The 25,321-nt window shown below is 34.7% G+C and overlaps 2 protein-coding genes across 2 annotated transcripts; both read left to right on the top strand.

Annotated features, from left to right (window-relative positions):
• On the top strand, positions 5,317–13,839 carry LOC109823642 (RING finger protein 10). The gene is made up of 8 exons (XM_020389938.1): positions 5,317–5,543; positions 7,043–8,341; positions 8,511–8,599; positions 10,093–10,195; positions 10,270–10,374; positions 11,949–12,063; positions 12,306–12,485; positions 13,429–13,839. The coding sequence occupies exons 2-8, from the start codon at positions 7,124–7,126 to the stop codon at positions 13,587–13,589; spliced, it is 1,971 nt and encodes a 656-aa protein (XP_020245527.1). The 5' UTR covers positions 5,317–5,543; positions 7,043–7,123; the 3' UTR covers positions 13,590–13,839.
• On the top strand, positions 15,561–24,550 carry LOC109824639 (charged multivesicular body protein 5-like). Its single transcript, XM_020391271.1, has 7 exons — positions 15,561–15,807; positions 20,836–20,987; positions 21,974–22,067; positions 22,160–22,231; positions 22,342–22,453; positions 22,970–23,121; positions 24,210–24,550. The coding sequence occupies exons 1-7, from the start codon at positions 15,739–15,741 to the stop codon at positions 24,261–24,263; spliced, it is 705 nt and encodes a 234-aa protein (XP_020246860.1). The 5' UTR covers positions 15,561–15,738; the 3' UTR covers positions 24,264–24,550.

The following is a 25,321-nucleotide window of genomic DNA, read 5'->3' as shown; positions in this document are numbered from 1 at the left end:
GATCTAAACTCTGAGATAGATTGATGGTTCAAGAAAAAGAAAATCACAAAGACACATACACGTATTAGAAGAAAATTAACCCAATACATATAAACTATAAATTATTAGTTACTCTTAAATAGAATACCCGCATTGTTGTTGCAGACTAAAATGAGGTGGCATCAGAGGGATGAGGAACAATAGAGTAGAGTCATCCCATAAACCAGTCTATCTTGATGACTAATGCTACATTGAAATAGTGTAGCGCTACAAAAGGTTTGTTACGCTATGTAAGGTGTTATTTCACGTTATATAATGTATTCTTTAGCATCATTTAAACAAAGGGGCCATGCTTGAGACATAATCAGACTCCACACTCACGTCTTAGGATGATAAGCAAGCCTTACTTCTTATGTTGTGATTTAAATGATGTTTAAAATGCAAATATCTTCTCAAATTTCAATAAAATCCAACATCTCTTAAGTTGTCTGAGAAGCCCCTTGCCCTCTCATCTTATACTTAGCTCTGAACTCGAGCGACTGAGAACACATAAATGGCTCCTCCTTTTTTCCTTTATCCTATATTTTGAATTCCGAGCTCTAAATTGGCTACAACCCATAGTCAAGCCCTAAGAGGCTGTTTTAGTTGAGAATTTATATTTTGGATTTATTACATGTCATAAATCTAAGGAATCTATGAATTTTTAAAATTTTCAAATTTTGTTTGGTTTGCAGGATAGTGGAGTGGAAAGTTGGTCTTGAAAAGAAAATCTTGAAAATCTTGGTTGTTTGCAAAGAAAGTGGTAAAGTTGAAATAAGGATTTATGGGCAGCACTCATGCTTAATTATGTATCTAAAATATATTATGAAACTTTTATTTTTTTTGAATGTTTTGAATTATTTAAAAGTTTTAATATTTAATATACTTTTTATAATCTATTTTGTATTTTTTGAGTGTAGTTGGACACACCCTCAAAATCATCCCAAATCCTTCAATTTTGGTAAGACTTCCGAGAGTGGAATATGGTGAGGTGGCAGCTCCATTTTCCATGGACAACTCTATTCAAACAAACAAAAACATTTGCTAGTAAGATTTTGTAACTGATACAAACAGGAAGTAAAGCCCACTTTTCAGATCAAAATCCTTGAATTCTTGATAGTGACCATGGATTCAAACAGCCCCTAGATTGAATCTGTATGAGGATTTGTGGAGTTGGATTTATGGTGTCTCAAGCTTAGAGATTCGCAAGGAAAAGTTATTTGAGAGAGTGAGTGCATTAGGGTCGATGATGGCTTGTTATACATTTGAAAAGACTAGTGGAGGGGAAAGAGGTAAGAAATAGAGAAGGATTTAGAGTTGTGTGAGTGTGGGTGTTTGTGGAATGGGGATGAGAAAGATAATGCTTTGGAGAATATTGTTGGGGACAATGTTACAGAAGCCGCTAGGCGAACTAGGTTGAAATTACCCTAGAGGGGGGTGAATAGGGTATTTGTTAATCTAATCCGATATTAATTCCAAAATAAAACTTATTAACAATTTATTCTTGCAATTGAGATGTTTAACAAGTTATGACTTATGAGCAAGAATATGTAATTATGCAAAGGGCGAAATCAAGGTTTTAAATATCGGTTATCGGGAATTTATCGGACGATCAAAATTCTTATCGGATAGCGGAAATCGGGGATATATCGGGGATAAGTAGTATTTATCGGAGTGATATACTAGATGGTGTATATATATAATATAATAACTAAAAAATATAATCTAACCATGCTTAATGAAATATAAACATACCAAAATGTAAATCATCATGTTTAGAATCACTAACCAATTATAGAAAGCAAAACTTGCATCTTGACCGCACGATGAAACCATTCGATTGCATAGCCTTACTTATCGGCCGATAATCCCGATAAAAAAACCTTACTTATCGGCCGATAAGTACCGATAACGCCGATAACTCCCCGATAACTTGCCAAAAACGATAACCGATTAAAAATCCAAGTTATCCTATCGGAGAGCTCCTAAATCCGATAACTCGGCCGATAATATCGGTTATCGGCCGATATTTAAAACAGTGGGCGAAATAAACATGAACAAAATATGCAAATGAGATATTACGCAAATGACAAATGCAAACAAACAATGTGATCACGGAGTTCGGTCACCCTCGACCTACGTCTCCGCTCCTCACCCTCGAGGAGAATCTTCACTATCTCAAAAGATAACTACATAATCGATTTTCAACGCTCACCGATAGGTGATAAACGTTTACAACTCACACACTTGTAATCACACAATACACCCTCTGAGGGTTAGCCTCTCATGCGTCACATTCCTCAAGTGTTTGGATTTACCACCTCTCCCTAGGCTTTACTACTGACGTCACTCCTCTTGGAATTGACTCCGTTTCTCACCAACCACTCCTCTAGGTGTCTTTGTGTATTACACAATGTGATTTCACAATGAAAGCTCAAATATAAGATTCGTTCTCTAATATGAATGAGAACGAAAGTGTAAGCTCACTTAACTAATCACACTCACAACCCAAGTATACTATATGTGAAAAATACTTAAACTCAATATGGGTGTGTGTGAAACAATAAGTACAATGATATTAAAACTCAAATTTCTCTAGCAAGAAAATATGAAAAACAATAATAATAATTTGCTAGAAGATAGGAGTTTAGAAAACTTATCTGATAAACAAGAGATGTGCAAATTTGAGGTAGAAATCCCCAATTTCGTTGTAGCACTTCTCTTATAAACACAAACAAAACACTTTAAATTTATTTTGAAACCCTTTGGAAACTTGTAAAACTTGATCTAAACTTTCATTTTCTTAAAAATTACAAATGAAACCAGCGGGGTATATATAGGTTCTCACTACAACAGCCAAAGTACGAAAAACGAGGCAAAAACCAATAAAAAACATAGTCTAGAAAAATAGCTGATTTTGCAACGGTCATATGTTCGGTCGACCGGTAGACCTGTGTCGGTCGACCGATGAGTGTCTATGGGTCGACCGATACAAGTGTGTCGATCGACCGAAGAACCCTGATAACAAAATACTAAAAAATATTTTTCTGGTCGGTCGATCGGTATAACCTGTTTGGTCGACCGAAAACTGATACATGTATTTTCTAGGAGCTGATATAGCAGAAAATATGATTTGTAAAATATAATTAAAAATAACAAATAGATTCCAAAAATAGTAAAATTCTGGGAAATGTTTATAAACATGAAAACAAACATGTTTGAGAAGAAATTTTTGAATTTGCATTTCTCGTTTGTGAGAACTCATCATTTTGTAAAAGTGTTAGAAATACGAGTTTGTAATTGCTTGTTTTTGACACAATGATCATTTGCAAGCTTGGAAAACTGTTTTAGTGGATTAAAGGACTTAATAAGAGATATGAAGCATTATTGTTAAGCCAATAATCCAGAAACTTAATATATTCTCAAAAACGTGCATGTGTATGAATTAAGCTTATGAGTATAATGCACAAAGTATAAGCCTAAACTATTTTATCCAAGCTTTCGTTTGAGCTCGATCTTGGTGACAGATGAAGCGATTGAAGAATCTTGATATTAGTTGTGACAGTTTTATTACAAAATCATTCAAGCTCCAGGAATATCATCATTATGCTCAAATATGTCCTAAATGCATATAATATAAAAACACAAACACTAGAAACAAGATTAGAAATTTTTTGTTAATCATCAAAACAAGATTAGAGAAGTAGGCTCATACATATGAGTCATAACATAGGTGTTTGAGCCAACGCCTAGCGTCTAAACATCTAGGCATAGCGCTTAGGTGTTTAGTTATTTTTAAATTATTTAATTATAATAATTGATAAAAATATGTATTAAATTCATATAAATTTATCAAAAAAAGACATCAATCTTGGATCCACAGTAAACCATGCATAGTTAAATACTAAATAGCCAAAATAATAACTAACAAGACTAGAAAACGCTAGGAGGCATATGCATCGGCTCCGACGCCTAAAGTCTATTAGGTTTTCTTTTTTATTTTTTAATTACAATAACTGATAGTGAATGTCAATGTTACCGACAGCTTAGGTGCCGGACTGATGTCTAGACGGATCTCTTTCTTTACTTAAGTGGTGGTCGAGGAGATTTTGCTAAAGGTCGGAGAAGGTAGTGGAGATGTTCATATCTGAAGGTTAAAATAGTTTGAAGGAGGCTGGAGAACGTGGAGACTGCAACACAGAAAATCACGATGAAGACCAAAAGGATGCAGTTCACGTAAGCAGACAATGCTCTGTGCAGCCTAGGTACACCTCCAGGTGCTAGTTAGGCGACCCAGGTACCGCTTAGGCCTAAGCATACGCCTAGGCAGACTAGGCAGACTAGGCGGAGGCTTTTTAAAACAATGGTTGGGATGGGTACTGAGAATCGAGGGAAGAACGAAAGGGCTAAAGAAGAAAAAAAGGAAGAGAGTTCGGAGTTTAAGAAATTAATTTTAACCTAAGATGTCAGTGATGTTCCAAAATTGTTCTTTTCTTTGTCCTCAACCAAGTGATAACGAGAGGTTATCTTAAAGAACTTGTAGATTATTGGGGGCTATTCAAATTTCAAATTAAGAAAATAGTAGGGGCTATATGAAAACTTTAGTCAGGTATTGGATATATAGAAAACGTAGTAAGTAAATAAAATTTTAATATATTAATATATATGTCTTTTATAGAATTAATCATGTCAAAGTAGACATGTAGACAAGAGGAAATATCATATACATGAATGGTAGATGAATTACTAATTATCCTACTAAGTGACATATTTCTTACTTAATGACACCTATTTTTTTCATTCTTATAAGGTGATGTAGAGATACAAATTGGTCTGTTCCAAGGTGATTGCACAATAATTGCTATCTTATGAAACTTCATTGTAATGTCAATATGCATGGTAATGGAATCCAAAACAGAATAAGATGAGTACATGGATATTTTGGATGAACATTTGAACTAGTGTATAATTTTTTTTTATCTTTTTTGTATTTAAAGAAGACAAGTGTCAGCTTAATCTTAAGCTTCCTTGTTTGTTCTGTTCTTTTTCTGTATTAGATGTATTAGTTCTATAAATTTCTCTCTGTATTAGATGTATTAGTTCTATAAATTCATAACTTCTTAAATTTCTCTCTGTATTAGATGTATTGTGCTATGCTTAGATTTGCTCAAGAGTTAATTTAACATTACTTATCATGTAAATCTAAATAAAATAAAAAAATTTCTAAAAAGAAATATATACTTTTATATTGTTATAGTTATTTCATATTCATAAAATATAATTGTATTTTAGTGTTTATTTTTGCAAAGTGTTTTTTCTAAACGCGCATTGAACTTGCCAGGTGAACTAGTGTACAATGAAATAATTGTGACAAGTTCCTTAGTTGTAATTTCTTTCACACGCTCCTTTATATATCCTTAGAGTCTTGGACTTCCTTCTTTATAGAATAACTTCTGTTGTTATTTTCTTGCTTTGCAGGGTCAGCTGTAGGGATTTCTGGAGGTTCTTGTGATCTACCCAAGAATGTAAGTTACATGATATTGTCTAAAGAAACTCAATTATGTTGTTACTTTTTGTTCATGACCTTGTAAGATTCCACTTGATTAAACAAGCATAAGTATGATAATAACATGTCATATGGATTTTGGAGAACATTTGTTGGCAGTTGTGCTGTCATATGGATTTTGGAGAACATTTGTTGGCAGTTGTGCTGTTTTTTTATTTTATTATTTGTGTGTGTGTGTGTGTGTGTGTTTTGGAGCATGGTCATTAACGTTTAACAACATTAGTCTCTAGAAATGGATCTGTAATTATTCATTGATGCATAGATCCACTGTTTTCCATATTTTGCTCATCCTGTTTTTCTATATTTATATGGCTATTTTATATTCACGCAAAAGTATCATGTATCGGGAAACCAGTATCAAAGAAGTAACAAAGAAGAGATGCATAGGAATGGAGAGAAGAAATCTCTCAACTTGTTGTAAAAGGCGGCGTCTTATTTCTTTAGAATACATGATGTCCGAATTCTGGTGCTTTATGTACTCAAGCATCTATGTAAATATATAACTTTAATCTCAAAAATTTTGGCTTCTTGATTTTTTGTCAGAACTCTTGGTACACAAAACAGAGTCTATTATTTATGTTGTATTATTGCTTGTGTGGGATAAATGCAGGTTACTATGTTGATCACTTCTTGCTGTCGTCATGTCGTGGGTCTATAAGCATGCTGTTGTGTGGGTGCACATCATATTCCTAGGCTCACTAGGCTTACATCCTCTTGCTTGTCTCATGCCTGATTTGCGTTGCGATAATAACTTTGATAGCATATGAACCTAAAAGAGATTTGAGCAAGCATATTTGTAGATCCAACCAGAATTACTAGGTAGGGAAGCAACATGGCCACCATAAAGCCCTTCCATTTAAACCAAGTGTTGTAGACTTGTAGTTGAAGCAAAGCATGAGACAATTGAGTATAATACAGAGAGCTTTGATATTAATTATTAACTTTGTGGTACAATGATATATATATTTCAGAGCGCAATGTGTTTGCTGTGCCTAACAATTTATTGTACTTGTACCTTTTGAAGTTTCATTTTATCATTTCTATGATCCTCTTAATCTGTTGATTAACAGTAGTGTAGACACAGTTGAGTCATAAACATGTATATAGAAGGGACAATAAATTGATGGATGACTTCTAGGATTGTGATTAACGCTTCCTCTCTATAATATATTCTCCCTTCCATTGAGTTCTCTCTTTGTTTGAAATTTTTTTCCAGTATTTACTTAAATATAGTATTTCTTTTTTTTCACTTTAGCTCCTCAAAAGATGGAGTTAAGATAAGATCCTTAAGCACTTTATAGTCATTTTTTTAATCTAAACTAATCACATGTGATGCTGAAAATAAAATATACAATCCCTACTAATTGTTTGCTAGCTACTTTCAAAAGTGTGCTTGTGTACGATTGAACTTTCACAGGTGAAGTTCGGTGTATAATTTTACTATTATTATTATTGCAGGGGGTTGAACATAAAAGTCCGAATGCCAGGAAGGAATCATGTGAACAAAGCGAAGATACCTTTTCTGAGGGCCGTTCAGCCATGCAAGGAGGGATATCTTCTCAATTCGGGCCTGGCCAGTTAGGATCTCAGACCAGCAGGCGGTCCTCAGGAACCGGCAAATTTATTCAATCTGATCACTCTGCCTCAGGTTCAAGTGTGTATCAAGGAAACACTGCTTACAAAAGAAACCAAGTTGGGAATGCGAATTATTTGCTTAATTTTCATTATAATCCAATCCCCCGTCCGACCTCTCGAGCTCCTCCTCCTAGAAGGCAAAGGAAGATAAAACCTTATAACAAAGACTTATTTCTGCAAGCAAATTATAAATTTGTTGTGTTGGATACAGGAAGTTACCAGGTTGAATCAATGGATCCTGATAAGATGTTACAATGGGAAGATATTATCTGTGTACGATACTCTACGCCATTTACAGTGAAGTGTCCAATTTGCTTGGATACTCCACTTTGTCCACAAATAACATCATGTGGTCATATATATTGTTTTCCCTGCATACTCAGGTATTTGTTAATGGGGAAGGGGGATCATAAAGGTGACAGCTGGGAAAAATGCCCCCTATGTTTTATGATGATATCTTCTAGAGATTTATGTACCATTCAGATTGAAAATGTTAAACAATTCCATGTTGGTGATAATGTCCATTTTACACTTCTAACTCGCCTAAAAGATTCACTAGTCCCATCATTGAAAAATAACCAAGAGGAAGGTTCATTGCAGTATAGCAGTGATGGTATAAATGACTTGTTCTCCAAGTTCACTTTGACATCAGATGTTGAATTTTCTGCACGAGAGGCAAAATCAGATCTCAACAATTGGCTAAGTAAAGCGGAATCAGGCTTTATTGATGATTTAGAAAGGCTTCCATACGTCTGTGCAGCTTTGGAACAGCTAGAGGAAAGGATAAAAAGTTGGCTGGAGCAACTGACTATTAGCGGTAGTCCTCCTCTGAAAAATAGTGCTATAACTTCCTCTAGATCAAAGGTGACAAATAATACGAATAAGGCAGGCTCCAACGTGTTAGCTTCAACTTCAGCTTCCAACCATGCCAGCACAACTGCACTGGAATCAGGAGGTAGAACCTCTTACAGTGATCTTAGACATGTGAAGCTTGATGAGAGTTCCCATACTTCATTTACTCATGTACCTGAGCATTCCAGCAGCTCAGAGAAAGGATTATTATTTGATGAGGATAGAACTTCTCAGGATACTACAGAAAGGGACTCATATACTTTTTACCAGGTAAATAAAAATTTCATTTATTTTATCATACCATATTTTGTTCTTGAGCACTCAAATGTTGCAATGTTATTAAGATGTCTTCTTGATATGTAGGGGAACATGGTTCCTTTGTTTTTTCTCTTACTAGCTACATCGTAATTTAAATTTAATTTCTTAATGATTGATGTAGGCAATAGATGGACAACATCTGATTCTGCATCCTTTGAACATGAAGTGTCTTCTTCATCATTATGGGAGCTACGATATGCTTCCACCAAGGTATACATTTCTTTAGTTGCTATAAATGTTGAAGCACATGCTATAGTAGTGTTCTCATTGTGTTCTTTCTGTTGCTTTCCTGACACCATTGCAACTCTCCCTCGCCTCTCTCTCTCTCTGACCGCTTACATGCACATATGTCTGTGAAAAGTAGGGATTTAAACCAAGATGCACGCCTAATATCACGGGTTCAAATTTATATGCTAAGGCTTGCAAGTTATGTATGTTTTCCCAGCATTTTCATTGGCTGATAGTTGTCATAGCCAACCTTCATATCACATAGTTATAGGTCAAAGGGCAAGACTGGCATTGTTTTTATAACGTACAGCCCAAATATTAACTTTGTATCTCAGAAAATAATATACTCATAAAAGATTCTGTCTTTATGGCATTTAACCCAATTTCTATGTATTATATTTATCCAATTAACTATATGCTGAAGTAAGTATGTGTCCCCAAATAACTTTAAAAATATTGTTATGTATGAAATATGTAGAAATTATGGCGGGTTGTAATTTTTCAAAAATATGAGGATATGTATGATACAAAATATCTTTTTGAAATATAATTTGTATGATACAAAATAATTTTTTGAAATATAACACTCAGCAACGGGTTAATACTGTTAAATGGCTTTGTTTCCAGGTAACAAGGTTCATTACATCGAATCATTAATTATAGACACTTTATGCTTTTGGTTTTAACTAGTATTTAAAAAGAAAATTAACTTATGAATATAGTAATAATTTGAAGAAAGTAAAAATTTGTAATGTGAGTTTTGAATGTGGTTGTCATTATGTTTAAACTTGCAAATATATGTTTAGTGCAATGCATAAATTTATTTTAGGTGGATAACCCATACTTTATTGAATAGTTGGTAATAGACGGACACCAATTGTTAAACAACAACAACAAAATAATAATAATAATAATAATAATAATAATAATAATAATAATAATAATAAATAAAAATAAAAATAAAATGAAGCAACCTACAAATGGATACCAACTTTTTATTTTTATAAATGCTTGAAGAAACTTACATTTTATTGGTAAGATTAATTATCTCACATGGTTTTAAAATTCGTGTAGGAGACATATGGCCTTTGTCTACTATCTACCTCAATATAAAGTGCAGGCGGTCACTTGTAAAGGATTCTTTTTCATGTGGAACTTACATAATAGTAATTACAGATGGAGATGGACTTTTCATAGCTTAAACTAGAAAATGTTTCCAGTCATCACCTTTCTACCTCCTTGCTGCTACAATTATATGAACATTTTCACATGTAATGTAAGGGGTGTGATATATAGAGATACATGGTGGAAATGCATGGGAAGTATGTAATGAAGTGCCTCGCATTGCCAAAATAGTTAATTTGCTGCTGCTTGTCATATCCTAATACGTATCGAGTAGAAACTACAAGCTCATCTACCGTTGCTCCTGTGCCCATCATGGATTTATGTAACTCTAAATAAATAATCAATTTCAGAATCAGTGGAGAAATCTTGGAAATGGAGACATTGACTCAATCAGAAGCCATAAGAAAACGATATCGTTACTTGAGTCACTTCTCTTTAACAACGTCAATCCAGGTAATTCAATTTGTTGGTACTTGCATGTTTCTCTTCATGTTATTTTGTTCTTATTGTCTTGTTTTTTAATGTAGCTATGTGAGATTGATCTGAGGGAAATCCTGCCAACTAGTTCTTTCGCTCCATTCAAGGAGGAAATCAAAAAGCGTGAAAAAAAGAGAAAACAACTTGCTAGAAAGGTACATTTTAATTTCTTAATACATATTATTACATTTAATGTTTTGCCATTGACACAAATTTTTAAATTCATTATTTGCTGGTCCTTTTTTCCAATAAATTGTCTGTTAATGAGAAGTATGGTATGCTATGTTACCCGGGTACTTCTATAATGAAGCCGTACCCGTACCGGACACGTACCCGACACTTTCCCGTACCCAAACTTCATGGACATTTCTTGAATATATGCATGCATTTATTACAACATGTACTCAATTATACGATATATGTGTTAATTTAAAACACTTGTCAAAGACTTACTGGACGTAGAGCTTACACTTCACATCCATCTTTTGAAACTAATGAGATATGGGTCGGATTCATTTCAGTCCATACCCAAGTTTAAAACTATATAGTTAATGGGTCGTTTAGATGTCTAGTAAAAAAATGAGTAGTTTACAATTCATGATAATCAATATGATAAAAGAAACTCAAAAATGTGAACGGAATTTTAATTCTAATGACACATGAAGGGGAAAAAATTATCTTATGTACAATATTAATTCAATATATATATGTAGTCGTGTCCACGTACCCTACATTTTATAGTTTTTTTGTGTCCCGTACCCGCACCTGCACCCGTACCAGTACCCGTGCCCATTTCCATGCAACTTAGATGGTATGCTAAATCATGAGATCAAATGTTTTAGTTGACATTTAATACTAGTCTTTTAGTTCTATGTGTAGTTTGTGAGACCACATACAGAGATGAGAACTCTCTTCAGTTCTTTTTGAGCTGCCATTTCTAAGGGTACTGTTTGTGTATTTTCGGTCTTTGATATGTGATTTGTGACATATTGTCCGCGTAACATATACATTTGAAATTTCAGGAAATCCTTTTGCATACTTACTAGTAGTCTGTTGAATGTAACCTTGTATATAAACCACCCTTTCTGCATTTTATTGTGGAATGTACATAATTTATATCATGTATTTGGACCATGTCCACTAGTCTAGAAGGATTTAATGAATAGCAAGCAGTCTAAGTATCTTAACGCGGTATGCACCAGATATTCTATTCTAGCATGATAAGGTCATAACTTTGGACCTTGAAGTTTGTTCCCTTGCTCTTTGATATTACAGCAACTGCACCCTGGAAAAAAGATATATATTCCATCTTGAGGCTGAACGGGGTGCTTTGTCAAGCTTTTACATTCAACTGATAAATACACCTGAATGGTTCTTTATCTTTGCATGCGTGTATGCCAGTGTATATGTGGTTACATGATTTTCTAGTTGTGTCAGCTAGGTCATTTTGATCCATAATTAATGACTTTCCATTTCCTACTGAAAACTTAATGTACCCACCCAAAGTAGAATGATGCTATCAAGTTTACGGACCTCCATGTTAATTCTATCAGCATCTCATATGCCATTCCACTTGTGAGAACAAATGTTAGCAAGGTTGCTGAATGAGGAATATAATCAATCTTAGCAACCACCATATTTATTGTATAAGCATCCGACGTGCCATTCGACTTGTCAGAATAGAAGTTAGCAAGATTTTTACTGAATGATGAATGCTATTTTTGTCCAGGAACAAAATGAAAAAGTCAGGGCTGAAGTTGCGGCGTTAAGCGCGAGCCCTATATTTTATGATCAAAATTATTCACCACCTAAGGAAGCGAAATTTTCATCTGATGATTTTGAAGGTAAGATATTGTGCAATCTATTAATTCTTTGTTATTCTTCTTGTTATTGTAAGCTTTATTCTTGCAATTTTTAAATGTCAATATTTAAACTCTTAAGCTACCTACTTTGCATAGCTAATTTCCTTCGAACTGTTTCCCATGGTAAAATCACTTCTATCAGTTGATTTGATTTAGAAGGAGCTACTGTTTTCAAGTATATTTCTGCTTTCTTTACATATTAACAAGGGACTTCCTGTTTTCAGCATTAGGAAACAGTGTAGTACCATCAACAAGTCCCCCTACCAATGGAGAAAGAAAGAAGTTCTCTGATGTAACACGTCTTGGTTTCGCTGCTGCACATGATTCCCCTACTTTGAGAGCTGAGGGTTCATCTGACCTTCTTCGAAACACAGACAAAATTGACGATGCTTCGGATTCTCAAGGTAATCTTTGGTGATTAAACTTTCTATCTGAGCAATTTGTATTCTCCTTTGATGCTAGTAGTCGTTGTAAACTTGTACTTGATCATTTAAAGATAGCGTAAATTATAGAAAAGCTCCCTCCTCATATTTGTAGGAACAGAAAATTATCCGAGGTTTTTAATGTGACGCTTTACCCCCACATTTTCAATTTCTAGTCGAGTAATGTTTCCCCCCATGTAAGCGCCAATTTCTATAGAATAAGTGTATTTTTTTTATAAGATACATGTAAATACAAATAATTGTCATATTCAGTATTCTATGGTTAAGGCTTTTGTATCCAAGGTTACTTCCTAGAAATTGAAATGGAGGGATCAAACTCTTACTTGAGAAATCTCAGGAATTTTTGTGAATCCTGTAAATCTTGGGGGGTTTTCATGTAATTTTAGCGGGATTTACTGTAATTCATTCTAGAATATATCAAAACTTGCTGCCAGACTTGCCAGTGTAGTTGAACCTGTTTATGCGAGAGGAAGTAACTTGACTTTCCTTTGACTAATTTTTCATTTTTTATTTCTTAGTTCAAATCATTTACATAATAATCATATGTGAGTAGAATTAATTATCATATCATATGATTTATACCTTTCATATCCATTTTACCTTCATCGAAATTGAAGTAGAGGGGATTAAACCCACTTTAGAAACCTAGTGAGGATATTTTGTGAATCCTGTAAATCTTAGGGGAGATTTATGTAATTTATCCTAAAACAAATCCGAACTTGCTATCGCTGTAGGTGAACCATGTATAAGAAAGTAATTCGACATCCCTTTGACGACATTCCTTTAATTATCTCGGTCATTTCTTTTCATACAGGATACCTCAGTGTGGTTTTAATTCTCTCTTAAAGGTATCACATCTCGTATTTTCAAATGATTTTTCTTTATTTCTGTTTCTTCTCCCCAGGCCAGAGGTCTACGTCTACAGCACTATCATTTGCCAATATCACGTCTTCTGCCAAAGCTACAGGGAACCCAGCAGCACAGAACACTAATAATGTACTAGGAAAGAAAGGGAAGAAACAGACCAAGGTTCTTTTATCAACAGCCGGAGGACGGCGATATTGATGGAAACGAAACAGCTAAGGTTGTATCATGCATGTATAATAATAATCAGGAGAATTTTACAACTTCGCAGAACAAGATGCAGAACTAAATGGTAACTTTTAAGAACAGAAATCATCTTTTTTGCTTGGTTGTGCTGTGCTTTGCGAATCGTTTTAAACACTAGAAAGCAGGGTGGTGTTGTAACACTAGGGGGCTGTTTGGTTGTATGTTTTTACCATGTAAAAGGATGGAAAGTGTAGAAAAGTGGGTTCCAATGTCAGCTTTCATCACTTTACATTGTTTGTTTAAATTCTCTTTTACATGAAAAGCTTACACCTTTTGATGATGTGTCACCGAAAGCAAAATCACCAAAATTAAGAGTGATTTTGTTGGAAAGCTGACATAATGACATAAATGTATCCAAAAAAATAATAAAAAAGTCAAAACCTTGTAGAAAGTGGTGAGGTGGATAGTCATTTTCTATTTTGTGTCATAAATACTTTAGTTTACATTATATTATCCAAACAATGTAAATACTATTATTTTAGGATTCACAAAGATTCCTAATCAAACAATGTAAATACTCGAATGGAAAGTGGTGAGGTGGATAATCACTTTCTATTTTGTGTCCTAGAGTAGTCTCATGTAAACGTACAAAAGGAGAATACACGCAAATGGTTCTATGAGAGGCTGAAGATTCTAAAAAAGTTTGTTATTGCATAAATTGAAGTTTTCTTGTTTGCATAAAAAGAGGTATACAAAAAAGCGGCCTGCTTTTATTTAGTATGACTTAATTATATTCTGCTTACCTCTCTTCGAGGTTCTGAGTAGCATTTTTTTTTCCCGAGTTCTAGTTGTTGTAAATCAAATGAAAAAGATCTTCACCGCTTTCTAAGCTATTTCCTTCTCACGGGTAAAACTGAACGAAAATAACAATTTATTAAAATTTGCTCCTCAAATGAATTTTAAAATATTACAGCTATTCCTTGATGAAACTGCATCGAGTTTAGAATGTCGACTCTCAGTGGAAAAAACTGATCGCTATTACTTGATGACCATTTAATTTTACCAACATTAATTTGGGGAATTCTTTTATTTTTATTTTTTAGAATTGTCATCTTCGAGGCACTGCAAGATAGAATAATGCGTATTCTCCAGAATCGATATAATCTTAGAAAAATTCCTCGACCTAAAATATGAGACCAATAGAGGAGACAAGTGAGGTGTCTCCCTCCTATTGGATAATGAGTTGGCCATCATTAATGATGGCCAACTCATTATCCAATAGGAGGGAGACACCTCACTTGTCCCCTCTATTGGTCCCATATTTTGCGTCCATGTAGCGAAGCTCATAATCTTAATCCAAGTTGCTTTATACCAACAGTAATTGGAGATGATCCTTCTCCTGCTCATTTTCAGAAATTTGCGAACAAAAATATCAATTTTCCATAACAAAACAGGAAACGAAAATGCTGGTGGAGGGAAGAAAACGAACAGGTGTGGAGGACTTCAGAGCAAGAAAATATGGTCATGGATTGTCCAATTTTCCTCCTTCCTTTTGAATTTTGCAACATTCTAACTTATTACAAAAAACCCCATAATATCCAAATTAGCATAATCTATTCTAACATCTCATATCGAAGACATGTGCCCAGAAAAGATGAAAATATTTCCTTATAGTCCCCAAAACTACCTAATTTTTATTTTTAACAAAAAAGTTTCTTTTGGGACTAAGAATGAAATTTTTTATCTTTTTTATGTCGTGTGCTTACCATTGACACATTAGAGTTGATGCTTTGATGGTCCTAACATGAAGATTGAAAATAAATTTTCAGCGAGGATTTAGTTAAATAAAACAGATCGACCATGGAAGTTTGTGCAATAACTTCTAAAGTTTAGGGGAGCTTAATCGAACAGAGCCCAACAAATAAAAATCCTCGAGGGGCTTGTCCGAAAGTTAAAATCGGGAAAAGGGGTTGGTGGTAAAAGCGAGGAGAACATTCTTTAGGGGTTAACCGACAATTATCAACACACCGTCGAAGCGGCGACCGGAGAAACGAAAGGAGAGCTTCTTCCGTAAGACGCTGGCGAATTTTTAGTTTCTCATTCGATCGAAGGAATCGCTTATTAGGGTTTCGAATCGGAGGAATCGTGAAAGAGGAGGAGGGAGATGAAGAGGGTTTTCGGCGCGAAGAAGAGCAAGGAGCCCCCTCCCACCGTCCAAGATGCCACCGATCGGGTATTTTTTTCCCTTCATTTTTTCCTTTTTTTTGTTTGCTTAATTAGTTAAAGTGTCTTTTTTTTGGGAATTATCATCAGAGTTTCGAGCAGAATTAGGGCTTTTCTAGTGCAATCGGGTTGGAAGTTCGCTTGAAACTCTAACGTACGGTAGGGATTTTGTGCTGGATTTTGGGAGAATCCTAGGGTTTGAAATAAGCTAATTATTAAAAAAAAAAGAAAAATCCCAAAGTTGGGAACTTTATTGCATTGATAGTCTTTTTCATATAATCATCCTTGGGTTCAATATTTCCTTAGAACCCAATTACGGCCAAGATGCAACAATAGCATCCAGCATGTTGCCTTATTGTCAATGAACTCCCCTCCATAAATTCTCTGATCATCCCCTCAACCAAACAATTAAGGTGAAGAGGGGGCAGCATTGCACGTTATGGCTATGAGATAGATCATACCTTTGAAAGAAATCCAAGCTACCTGTACAATTATGGTTGTCCTTCATATCTAATCATCCTTTGGGGAATTTTTGGTAAGAAGTGTCAAGGATTGCTTGTTCTGTGTTAGAAGTAATTAGGAAATATATAATATTAGGTAAGATATATTAGGAGATATCTTGGAGATACAATGATTGAGAGATATTAAGAATTTGATTAGGAGAAGAATTGTAATTGGGCAATTGAGTTTAGTCTCGCATTGCCTACACACAAAAACCTTTACTGTTGTAACCCTATATAAAGGAAAGTAGTCGTAGCTTTTAATAGATGAAGGAGAATTTCCAATTGTCCTATTGTTTAACATGGTGTCAAAGCGATGGTTCTTAAAATAAAATATTATTAGTCTGTTCTTTAAACCCTAGCCCCTCCACTCCTCAGATCCTTCCTTCTCAATGCGTCGCCACCTCCTTGGGTCCTTAGCGCACCCAGAGATCATCATCGGCGCATCGCCCCTCAGGACTTCCTCCTTAGGGCGCAACCCCGCGTGCAGCTGTGTCGCTACGCTTTGAGCTGCTGCTCCCACGGGCCGCTACCGTCTAACGTCCGCTACCATTGGTTCACCGGTTGTCATCGTCTTCGTGCACTAGCGTCGCGATTGTCACCGTTGTTCTCTTTGCTGTGATGACTCTCTTTCTTTAGGGACAAATTTGGTATGATTTATGTAATTGTCTTTTCTATTATTGAAGAACTATTTTTGGAATTTGTTGATTTTGGTTGGCATTGATGTTTTATGGTGGTGTTGGACTTTGGAATTTATTTTTTTGGTAGTTTGAGGGTTATATGATGGTGTGAGGAGTTTGGAGTTGTTTGATAGGTAGTAGATTGTGTTAGGAGTTCAGTTTGATGTTTAAAGGAGTAAGGAGGTGGTTGGTATTCATTTTTCGCCTGGAGGGTGGTCATATGTTTATCATTATGGTCACCGGCAACAGTGTTAGCTTATATGGACTGGACTTGGCATTGTCATCTTTCTCAAGAGGAGACAAGTTTAGCTATGAGGGTTTTTGCGAGTTTTGGTAAGGCTGCTTGAAGGATTTATTAACCAGCGTGGTGCAAGTTTGCTTTGGTGACAATTATTCTGTAGAGATTACATTGGCAAAGATCATTTGGAGATCAGTTCGGTAATGATTGTTTTGTTAACTTGTTTTATATATGTTCAATTTATTTTGTTGGTTTGTTTGGTGGATCCTGAAGTGGATCGTTTGTTTGGTTGATACATGAGAAAATATTTTTTTGTTTGGTTGATCTATGGAGATAGATAGTTTGTTTGATTGATCCCTTCAGAGGATCATTTGTTTGGTTGATCCATTGAGAGGGTCGTTTGTTTGGTTGACCTGTCGAGAGGATCATATTTTTAGTTGATCTGTTGAGATGATCATTTGTTTGGTGAATCTCTAGAGGGGATCACTTACTTGGTGGATCCCTAGAAAGGATCACTTGTTTAGTTGATTCCTAGCGAGGATCATTTGTTTAATAAATTCTTGGAGAGGATCGTTTTGTTTGGTCGATTTTTAAAGAAGATTGATGTATCATATTTCATGAGTTTGGAAGATAATGTTCGTGGTGGAAGACATTCAAGTTGAAGACTAGAAGATCAAGACTACCGCAAAGAGAAATTACACACAAAATATTTCAAGCCTCTGAATCTCGTCATGAATTAGAGAGTGCATTTTATTTGTAAGAAGCCGGCATGTATGTTATACATGCTCCAGCTTGATGAGGAGTTTTAGAAATAATTAAGAAATATATAATATTAGGTAAGATATTTTAGGAGATATCTTGGAGATAAGATTGAGAGATATTAGGAATTTGATTAGGAGAATAATTGTAGTTAGGCAATTAAGTTTAGTCCAACATTGCCTACATACAAAAACCTTTGCTATAGTAACTCTATATAAAGGAGAGTAGTTGTAGCTTTTAATATATGATGGAGAATTTACAATTATTATATTATTTTAACATTCTAGAAGTTGTTTGTACTAGAAAATTTAGGGTATCTATATAATGACACTAGTCAGGGCTTGTACATGTTGCTTTTGCTTCATCAATTTGTGGTGCTTGCATGGAGAAAATAGTCTAATGTTGCGAATCATTTGGGACTCCTTTAATTGAGAACCCTCTATCCTAAGGAACAAATTATTAAAAGAAGGTCATCTTTTGTTTCCTCATATAACCTTTTAAGAACGTATATTCAAAAATCCTAGATGTGAGTGATAAATCCCTTGATTTATGCTCAATATGAATGCATATTTTGATAGATTTGATGTGTGCTATCAAGATTGTTCTTTAGAAGAGACCTTCTATTGAGTTTGTTCTTTAAGAGAAGAGGACCTTCACTTTTTATTGAATAAACTACTAAATGAACGTTGTGTATTTGCCTATGATTAAAAATAATGGAGGCAAACTAGGGTGGAGAATGATATTAGTTGCAGGTTCTGTAAGTTGATTGTTCATGTTTCTCAGACATCATAATCCTTATAGTTCCAATTGGCACCATTCTTCATGCAAGCACTAGTTACTCCATACCATACATCAGCTCCATTCTTCATGCAAGCACTAGTTACTCCATATCATACACCAGCTGAAAATCCTCATTTTTATGCCCATGTATAAATTTTGTTCGAGCTTAAAATGATCGGAACACTTGTTGTGTAATGATTGTTTGAGCTTTTATTTTAAACTTAATTTAGTTGGTTATCTAATTATGCATTGACTGCCATTCATTTAAAATCCAACTTTTCCTAAGATGCCACGTCTTGTGGGGATCTTTATATACAATTATAGAAGATGCCAATGTTAAAAAAAACAGGATCTTATTATGTGTGCGTTTAGGAGCGCTTAACGACTAAATGTGTTGGTGAATCGAATTATGAGGAATTATGCATTTTTGAAATTTTTAATATATATTTATTATTTATCACATGTTAAAATATATAAAATTCATGAAATTAGGAAGCATACTAAGAAAAAGACCAACCAACATGCAATTTAACATTCATCAATTAGTTAACTACTTAAAAGTTAAATCCATACATCATAAGTAACTAGATAATAACTAGCTAACTACTTAAATTTCCTAACGAAAACTCTAATTTAATTCTTGTGTAAACCCAAATTATGCTTCATAATTTGAATATAATTAAAGAATCATACATTGACCTAATCTTTGACGGTGACAAGAAGCTTCATCAAAGATAGAAGCTTCACTTATTCATTGAAGATAGAAGCTTTGTCGAGCAAAGGAATGACGAAGGTCATGTCTCGTCGCAACTGCTAGGTTCGCATGAATCGTGATTATTTGGGAAAAGATAAGTGCTAGGATCTTTTTTTTTTACTTTATTTAATTGGATCGGGTTTTGGGGCTAAATGGGTTTAACCCACAATCAAATTAGAAAAAACCTCCGCATAAACAAATTATGCGGACACTTACTTAAAAATCCACCAATTATGCGGGTGTCTGCATAATTGAGCACATTAGTTCAAATCCTGCGCTTTCTTATCTTGCTTCCGCTTAAGTGGGACTTAAACCTTTTTTTAAGAACATCGTACGACACAAAGTTTTGTGGGAGCTTTATACAGATGTACATGTCGGATATCATTTGTTGGATATGCGAGAAAAAAATTGGGTTGCAAATCTTAGCAAAACTCTTTTAGGTTTTCCTTGCAAACAGGCTTAGCCAAATCTTACTTATGTCTGGATGTTGATTGGGCTCACTAGATCTTACCTATTTCTTTATATTATATGAACTTCAGTAGCATTCTTCTGGTAAATTTTTGAACACCCCCCGACCCCCACAAAAAAAAACCCAACTTTGCGGGTTTTACATAAAATTACCACAGACTTTGAAAATCTTAAAAGCATCTATGACTTTGTGGTGTTCTCATCTTATAAATACCAGATGTGTTATTCAAATTCAGGTATAGGTTCAGGATCTTGGAATTAATGATTTTTTGCCTGAAATGGAGAATATTCGGGTTTCAAATAGGCTAATTATAAAAAATATTTTTATAATTAACATAAGACCCCAGAGTTAGTAACTTTATTATGTTAATAGCATCTGTTACAAGTGCAGCTAACCCTTGAGTTCAAGTTCTCTCTGCAACCTAAATTGCAAGTCACTTGTAATTAGTTTTTTTGAGTAAGTGTCAAGCTCACTTTTTCATGAAACATCTTCTCTTAGTTAAAGATTTAGGGTAGTTGTATAATACTTTTAATTACATGTGTAGTATGAGACTACCAAAGTGTATAGATCACTTTTAATTTGTGTGGTTATATGAGAAAGGAGCATAATGGTCAAAACATTGCATTGATCAACATTGTATCCAAAGTTTCTGTCATATTCTAAACCTGACCTTTATAAATTGTGTTTTTCTGGCCCAATGCGCAACTTATAGATTTATGTACTGTGTGTTTTATGGTTGTGTACATACTTGTATTGGATGATGATTCTATTTCTTCTCTAAAGATTAAGATGTCTTTACTTTGTCTCTTAGAATATCTTGTGTTGTACTTGTGTTCATTATACTCAAAATGATTTCAGATAAATAAACGAGGTGATACAGTGGATGAGAGAATTGCAAAGCTTGATGCTGAGTTGGCCAGATATAGAGAACAAATAAAAAAGACCCGACCAGGTCCTGCTCAGGAGGCTGTTAAAGCTCGAGCTATGCGAGTTCTCAAGCAGAAACGACTGTAAGTTACTGTTTATGAGTGTCATTTTTAGTGTTAGATCTCCTATGCTTCAGAACTTAAGTGCATTATATTTTAAAAACATGTGTGCGTGCATGCATGTCTAGTCTAGGTAACTGATAGTGTCAATTCTGATTGACCATTGATATTCAATCTGTTTGTGGTTAGTCGGTATATTGATTCTTCATCATATCCTACCTAAATTTACTTTGTCTTGACAATGACCTGCAATTGATGTTCATTATTTCATTCTATCCTTCACCCTGTCGAGAAGATTTCTTGTCATCCAGTTTGTCCATTTGTTGTTCACTTTTGTTATTTGTGTAACCGTCTAGGTGCTGTTTTTTTAATATAACATTACAGCATAATGCTTAATGAGTGCATCTAATCCTTTATGTATCTCTTGGATCATGTACAACTCATATTCCATCATCATGAACGTATTGTCCTTTTCCATTGTTTAGGAGGCAGTGATAAACACTTAAATGACTGCTCAGTTGTTGTTTTGTACATTATTTATCTTTTTTACACAATTTAAAGATCAATATGATTGGAACAAAGAAATTTCCTTTTATTAATTTTTACTGATCTGTATGTTATTCTGTTAATGACTGCTGAGTATGTTATTTTGGCTTCTACTTGCACCCACTGTATTTAAGCATCTTCTCGTAGCTGATGCTTAGCTAGGTGCAGCGCTCGAAGTTAAGACATTTGTTGCAATTTTTCTTGGTTAACTTTACATAGAGTCATCCTTTTTATGGATTATGGTTTCTTAATATAATCTCTTTAAAGTTTATGAATCGAGATGTAGCTGGAATGCTGGATTAGTTTCATTGATTTAATAGATAATGTGTGCGTGTGTATTTAATGATTTAATCTTTTCACTGAAGATTGAACACACTTTGGAGTTCTCTAGATGATCACTTCGCTTGTATATCCTTCACTTTTAGTGTAACACTGAATATTTTTTGTTAATCTGCTTTGCTCAGGTACGAAGGACAGCGTGATATGTTGTACAATCAGACATTCAACCTAGACCAAGTTACTTTTGCTTCTGAAGGAATAAAAGATGCTCAACAAACTGTAATTCTTCTCTTTTCTTCTGGAAGTTGGAGTAAATGATAATAAGCTTTACATTATTGTGTAACTTACTAAATTTGGTCGTCTCCTTTTAGGTATCTGCATTGAAATCAGCGAACAAGGAGTTGAAAGGCATGATGAAGACTGTGAAGATAGATGATATTGACGTATGCTTTCTAGCTTCTTGATTGCCACCCTCCACATATAGATTGTTAATGCAATAGTTTGTAAAACCTAGAAGTGGTGCTTATATTTCAATTGTTTTTTGTATGTGTAGAACATGCAAGATGAGATGATGGATCTGATGGATGTTAGCTCAGAGATACAAGAATCCCTTGGTCGAAGTTACAATGTTCCAGAGGATATAGACGAAGAAGAGCTTATGGGTGGTAAGTTGAAGTTCACATTTCCTTGAGGCATTATTTCAGTATGTTTATGAATTTTCATGGGCCAGGTTTAAAAAAAAAACCCCAAAACTTTGTGGCGTTTTCTGCAAAACAACACTGAGTTCTGTTTTTCCCACTAAACCCCCAAAACTTTTCCACAGAACCCCTAAAACTCTGAAAAGTCTCAAATAACTCCCCAAAGCTTTTTAGTTTTTCCCTGCAAAACTCCCACATGAAGTGTCTGTTGCAATTGGAGGACCTTACTATTTGGGGCTTTTGTGGAAAAACCTAAAAGTTTTGGGAGGCTATTTAAGACCCTTGAAGTTTTACGGGTTTTGTGGTAACAGTTTTGAGGATTTAGTGGGAAAAACAAAGTTCAGCGGGGTTTTTCGAGAAACATCCCAAAATTTTGGAGGGTATTGTAAAACTAACCCAATTATTGTGATATTTGTTGATTTTGTGCTTTGAATTTGTTATAGCTTAATTTTTTTTGCTATTGTTTCCGGACATGAAATGCAGAGCTTGATGCCCTAGAAGCAGATATGGGAACAGAGACTGAATCTGATTCAGTTCCTTCCTACCTTCAACCAGATAAAGAACCTGATTTGGACGCAGAACTCAACTTTCCTTCAGCTCCGACAGGGCATCAACCCAACAGACAGAATGCCCAGGTAATCCTAATGTCATCATAATTGCAAATTAAATTAGTGTGCATGTTAAAATGCTAAATATTCATATGAAAAATGAGTTCTCCTTTGAAGATCCGCCTAGATTTGATGCCATTTATTTGGTTGCCGAAGCTATAATGAACTGGCAAAAGTTACTGCGGCACGGAATGACGAAAAATCTCAAAAGTTTGCAATTTCTACTACTACAGGAGATTTTGAGATACTAATATCCTATCCAAACACACTCATTGATCATTTCACCAAGATTGGGAGTAGCATATTCTTTTTTTTCTAGCCAAAATTTACAGCTATCTATTTATGTTCATCCATAGTACATTGCTAAGTTTTTATAGGGATTGGGTGACAGATAAGGGTCACATACAGCTAAAAATGTCATGTGAAGTAAATACGCTGACGGCTGACCTTACTAGCGTATTATTGCATGTATTTATATGAACACCATCATCAAAGCCTTCCTCCAAAATATTTGGGAGTAGCTACATGAATATTATTCTTATTCTTATTTTTTTTATCTTATATTCTTTCATTCAATTTTGTTAAGGGTTGTATTTTCCATATATTTACTTACCACTGTAATATCCTTATTTCAAACCAACTTCTGTTAGACCTCCCTCTATTCTCCTTGGTCCATTACTTATAAATTATAACCTTACTTATGTTAATTGGTGTTACGTAATGGTGCCCTTGCATTTTCACAAGTCATCTCAATTGCTTCAGTTTTTCATACTAATTTACTAAATAGAAACAACGTTTATCTTATAACTTCCAGTGAGGGTTGTACGTCCATACAACCATCACAGCATTCTTATTGCTATGCTCATTTTTGCACATGTTTCTTGGTTGTATAAAGCATCCATAAAGCTTTTACTGATGCATGTATTTACATAGAAAGATTAAATCTATATGCTAATTCACAAGCACGTATCAAATCATGCAAAAGCATGAGGTAACATATGAACAGAAAAGGTCTTTCATGGATCCCAGAAACTTGTATATTCCTCTTTCTGGTGCATTATTTGTTGATGCAACACTCGCGGATCTAAGAACGAGTATAAACTTTGATACTACAGGCAGAGGATGAATTTGGTCTACCCGCTGTGCCTGGAGCCTCTATTCGCGGTTGAGAGCAAGCCATAGCAGATAAAATTCGTGTCAATACAACGCTGTTCTATTTGGAGATGCAGCATACTTGTACCGGTACGAATTTATGACGTTGGTAAAGTGAGCCTACTCATTTTGTGAATATGCTTTGTCTGTTCCGAACACTAAAACGTAACTACTGTTATTTTGGAGGCATTTCGTTATGGTGATTCTATTATCGTCTTCCGTTGTATATTTTGTCGCATGACGCTCGTTTCTGTATGGCTTTTGAATGGGTCTGACATTAATCGCTTGTGAAATATTTTCCGCACCCATTGATGCATATTGTCGTAATTCTATAGGGACAAATTTTCAAACCCAACCGGTTTGCCAAAAAATTCCCAAAAAAAGACCCGTTTCAAACTTAATTTCAAAAACCGACCTAGTTAGACAGAAACTGGGTCGGTTTTTAAAAAAAAAATTCCCAAACTTCACGGGAGTTGAAGTCCCGTGAAGTTTTGTTATATAAAAAACTTTACGGGACTTCAACTCCCGTGAAGTTTGGGAACTTTTTTTTCAAAAACAGACCCAGTTTTAGCCAACTGGGTCTGTTTTTGAAATTAAGTTTGAAATGAGTTTGTTTTTAGGAATAAAATTCAAAATAGGTTGGTTATGAAAATTTGTCCAATTCTATAGAGGTTGAAACTCGTAAACACCATTTGATGTTAGTACATTAATGTGCTGTAACACTCCAGTTGCTAACCCTAAATTGCGCCTTATGCTCGGCCATAGTCTATTTGTGTTGATATAAAGCCATTTTATATTTTTATGTGATTGACGACCATTGTCTATTTGTGACCATATATAAGTTAGTTTATATATGTATTTTTTTTTCCAGAAATAATTTAATTCTCTTATTGGTTATAACAACCTGTTCAAACCAATGCTTAAAACGGTTTTGGACCTTATTGAAACCCGACCCTTTAATTGCTTCTTAATCAAGCAATTAAAGGTCCTTTAAATAGACCTAATTATTATTATTATTGAAACGTCCTTTAAATATCCACACCACACGTCGATATGGGAACCGACCCAAGCTCCG

Source organism: Asparagus officinalis, chromosome 9 (genome assembly GCF_001876935.1).
Source record: "Asparagus officinalis chromosome 9, Aspof.V1, whole genome shotgun sequence".
NCBI classification, from domain to species: domain Eukaryota; kingdom Viridiplantae; phylum Streptophyta; class Magnoliopsida; order Asparagales; family Asparagaceae; genus Asparagus; species Asparagus officinalis.
The sequence above is the reverse complement of the archived record's forward strand: the minus strand, read 5'-3'. Positions and strand labels throughout refer to the sequence as shown.

What these genes read in the sequence shown, in the direction of transcription:
- LOC109823642 (XM_020389938.1), top strand. Translation starts at nt 7,124, where the DNA reads ATGCAAGGAGGGATATCTTCTCAATTCGGGCCTGGCCAGTTAGGATCT. An exon ending in TACGATATGCTTCCACCAAG is followed by an intron (nt 8,600 to 10,092) that starts GTATACATTTCT and finishes AATCAATTTCAG; the next exon opens with AATCAGTGGAGAAATCTTGG. An exon ending in CTTTAACAACGTCAATCCAG is followed by an intron (nt 10,196 to 10,269) that starts GTAATTCAATTT and finishes TTTTTAATGTAG; the next exon opens with CTATGTGAGATTGATCTGAG.
- LOC109824639 (XM_020391271.1), top strand. Translation starts at nt 15,739, where the DNA reads ATGAAGAGGGTTTTCGGCGCGAAGAAGAGCAAGGAGCCCCCTCCCACC. An exon ending in TCCAAGATGCCACCGATCGG is followed by an intron (nt 15,808 to 20,835) that starts GTATTTTTTTCC and finishes AAATGATTTCAG; the next exon opens with ATAAATAAACGAGGTGATAC. An exon ending in TAAAAGATGCTCAACAAACT is followed by an intron (nt 22,068 to 22,159) that starts GTAATTCTTCTC and finishes GTCTCCTTTTAG; the next exon opens with GTATCTGCATTGAAATCAGC.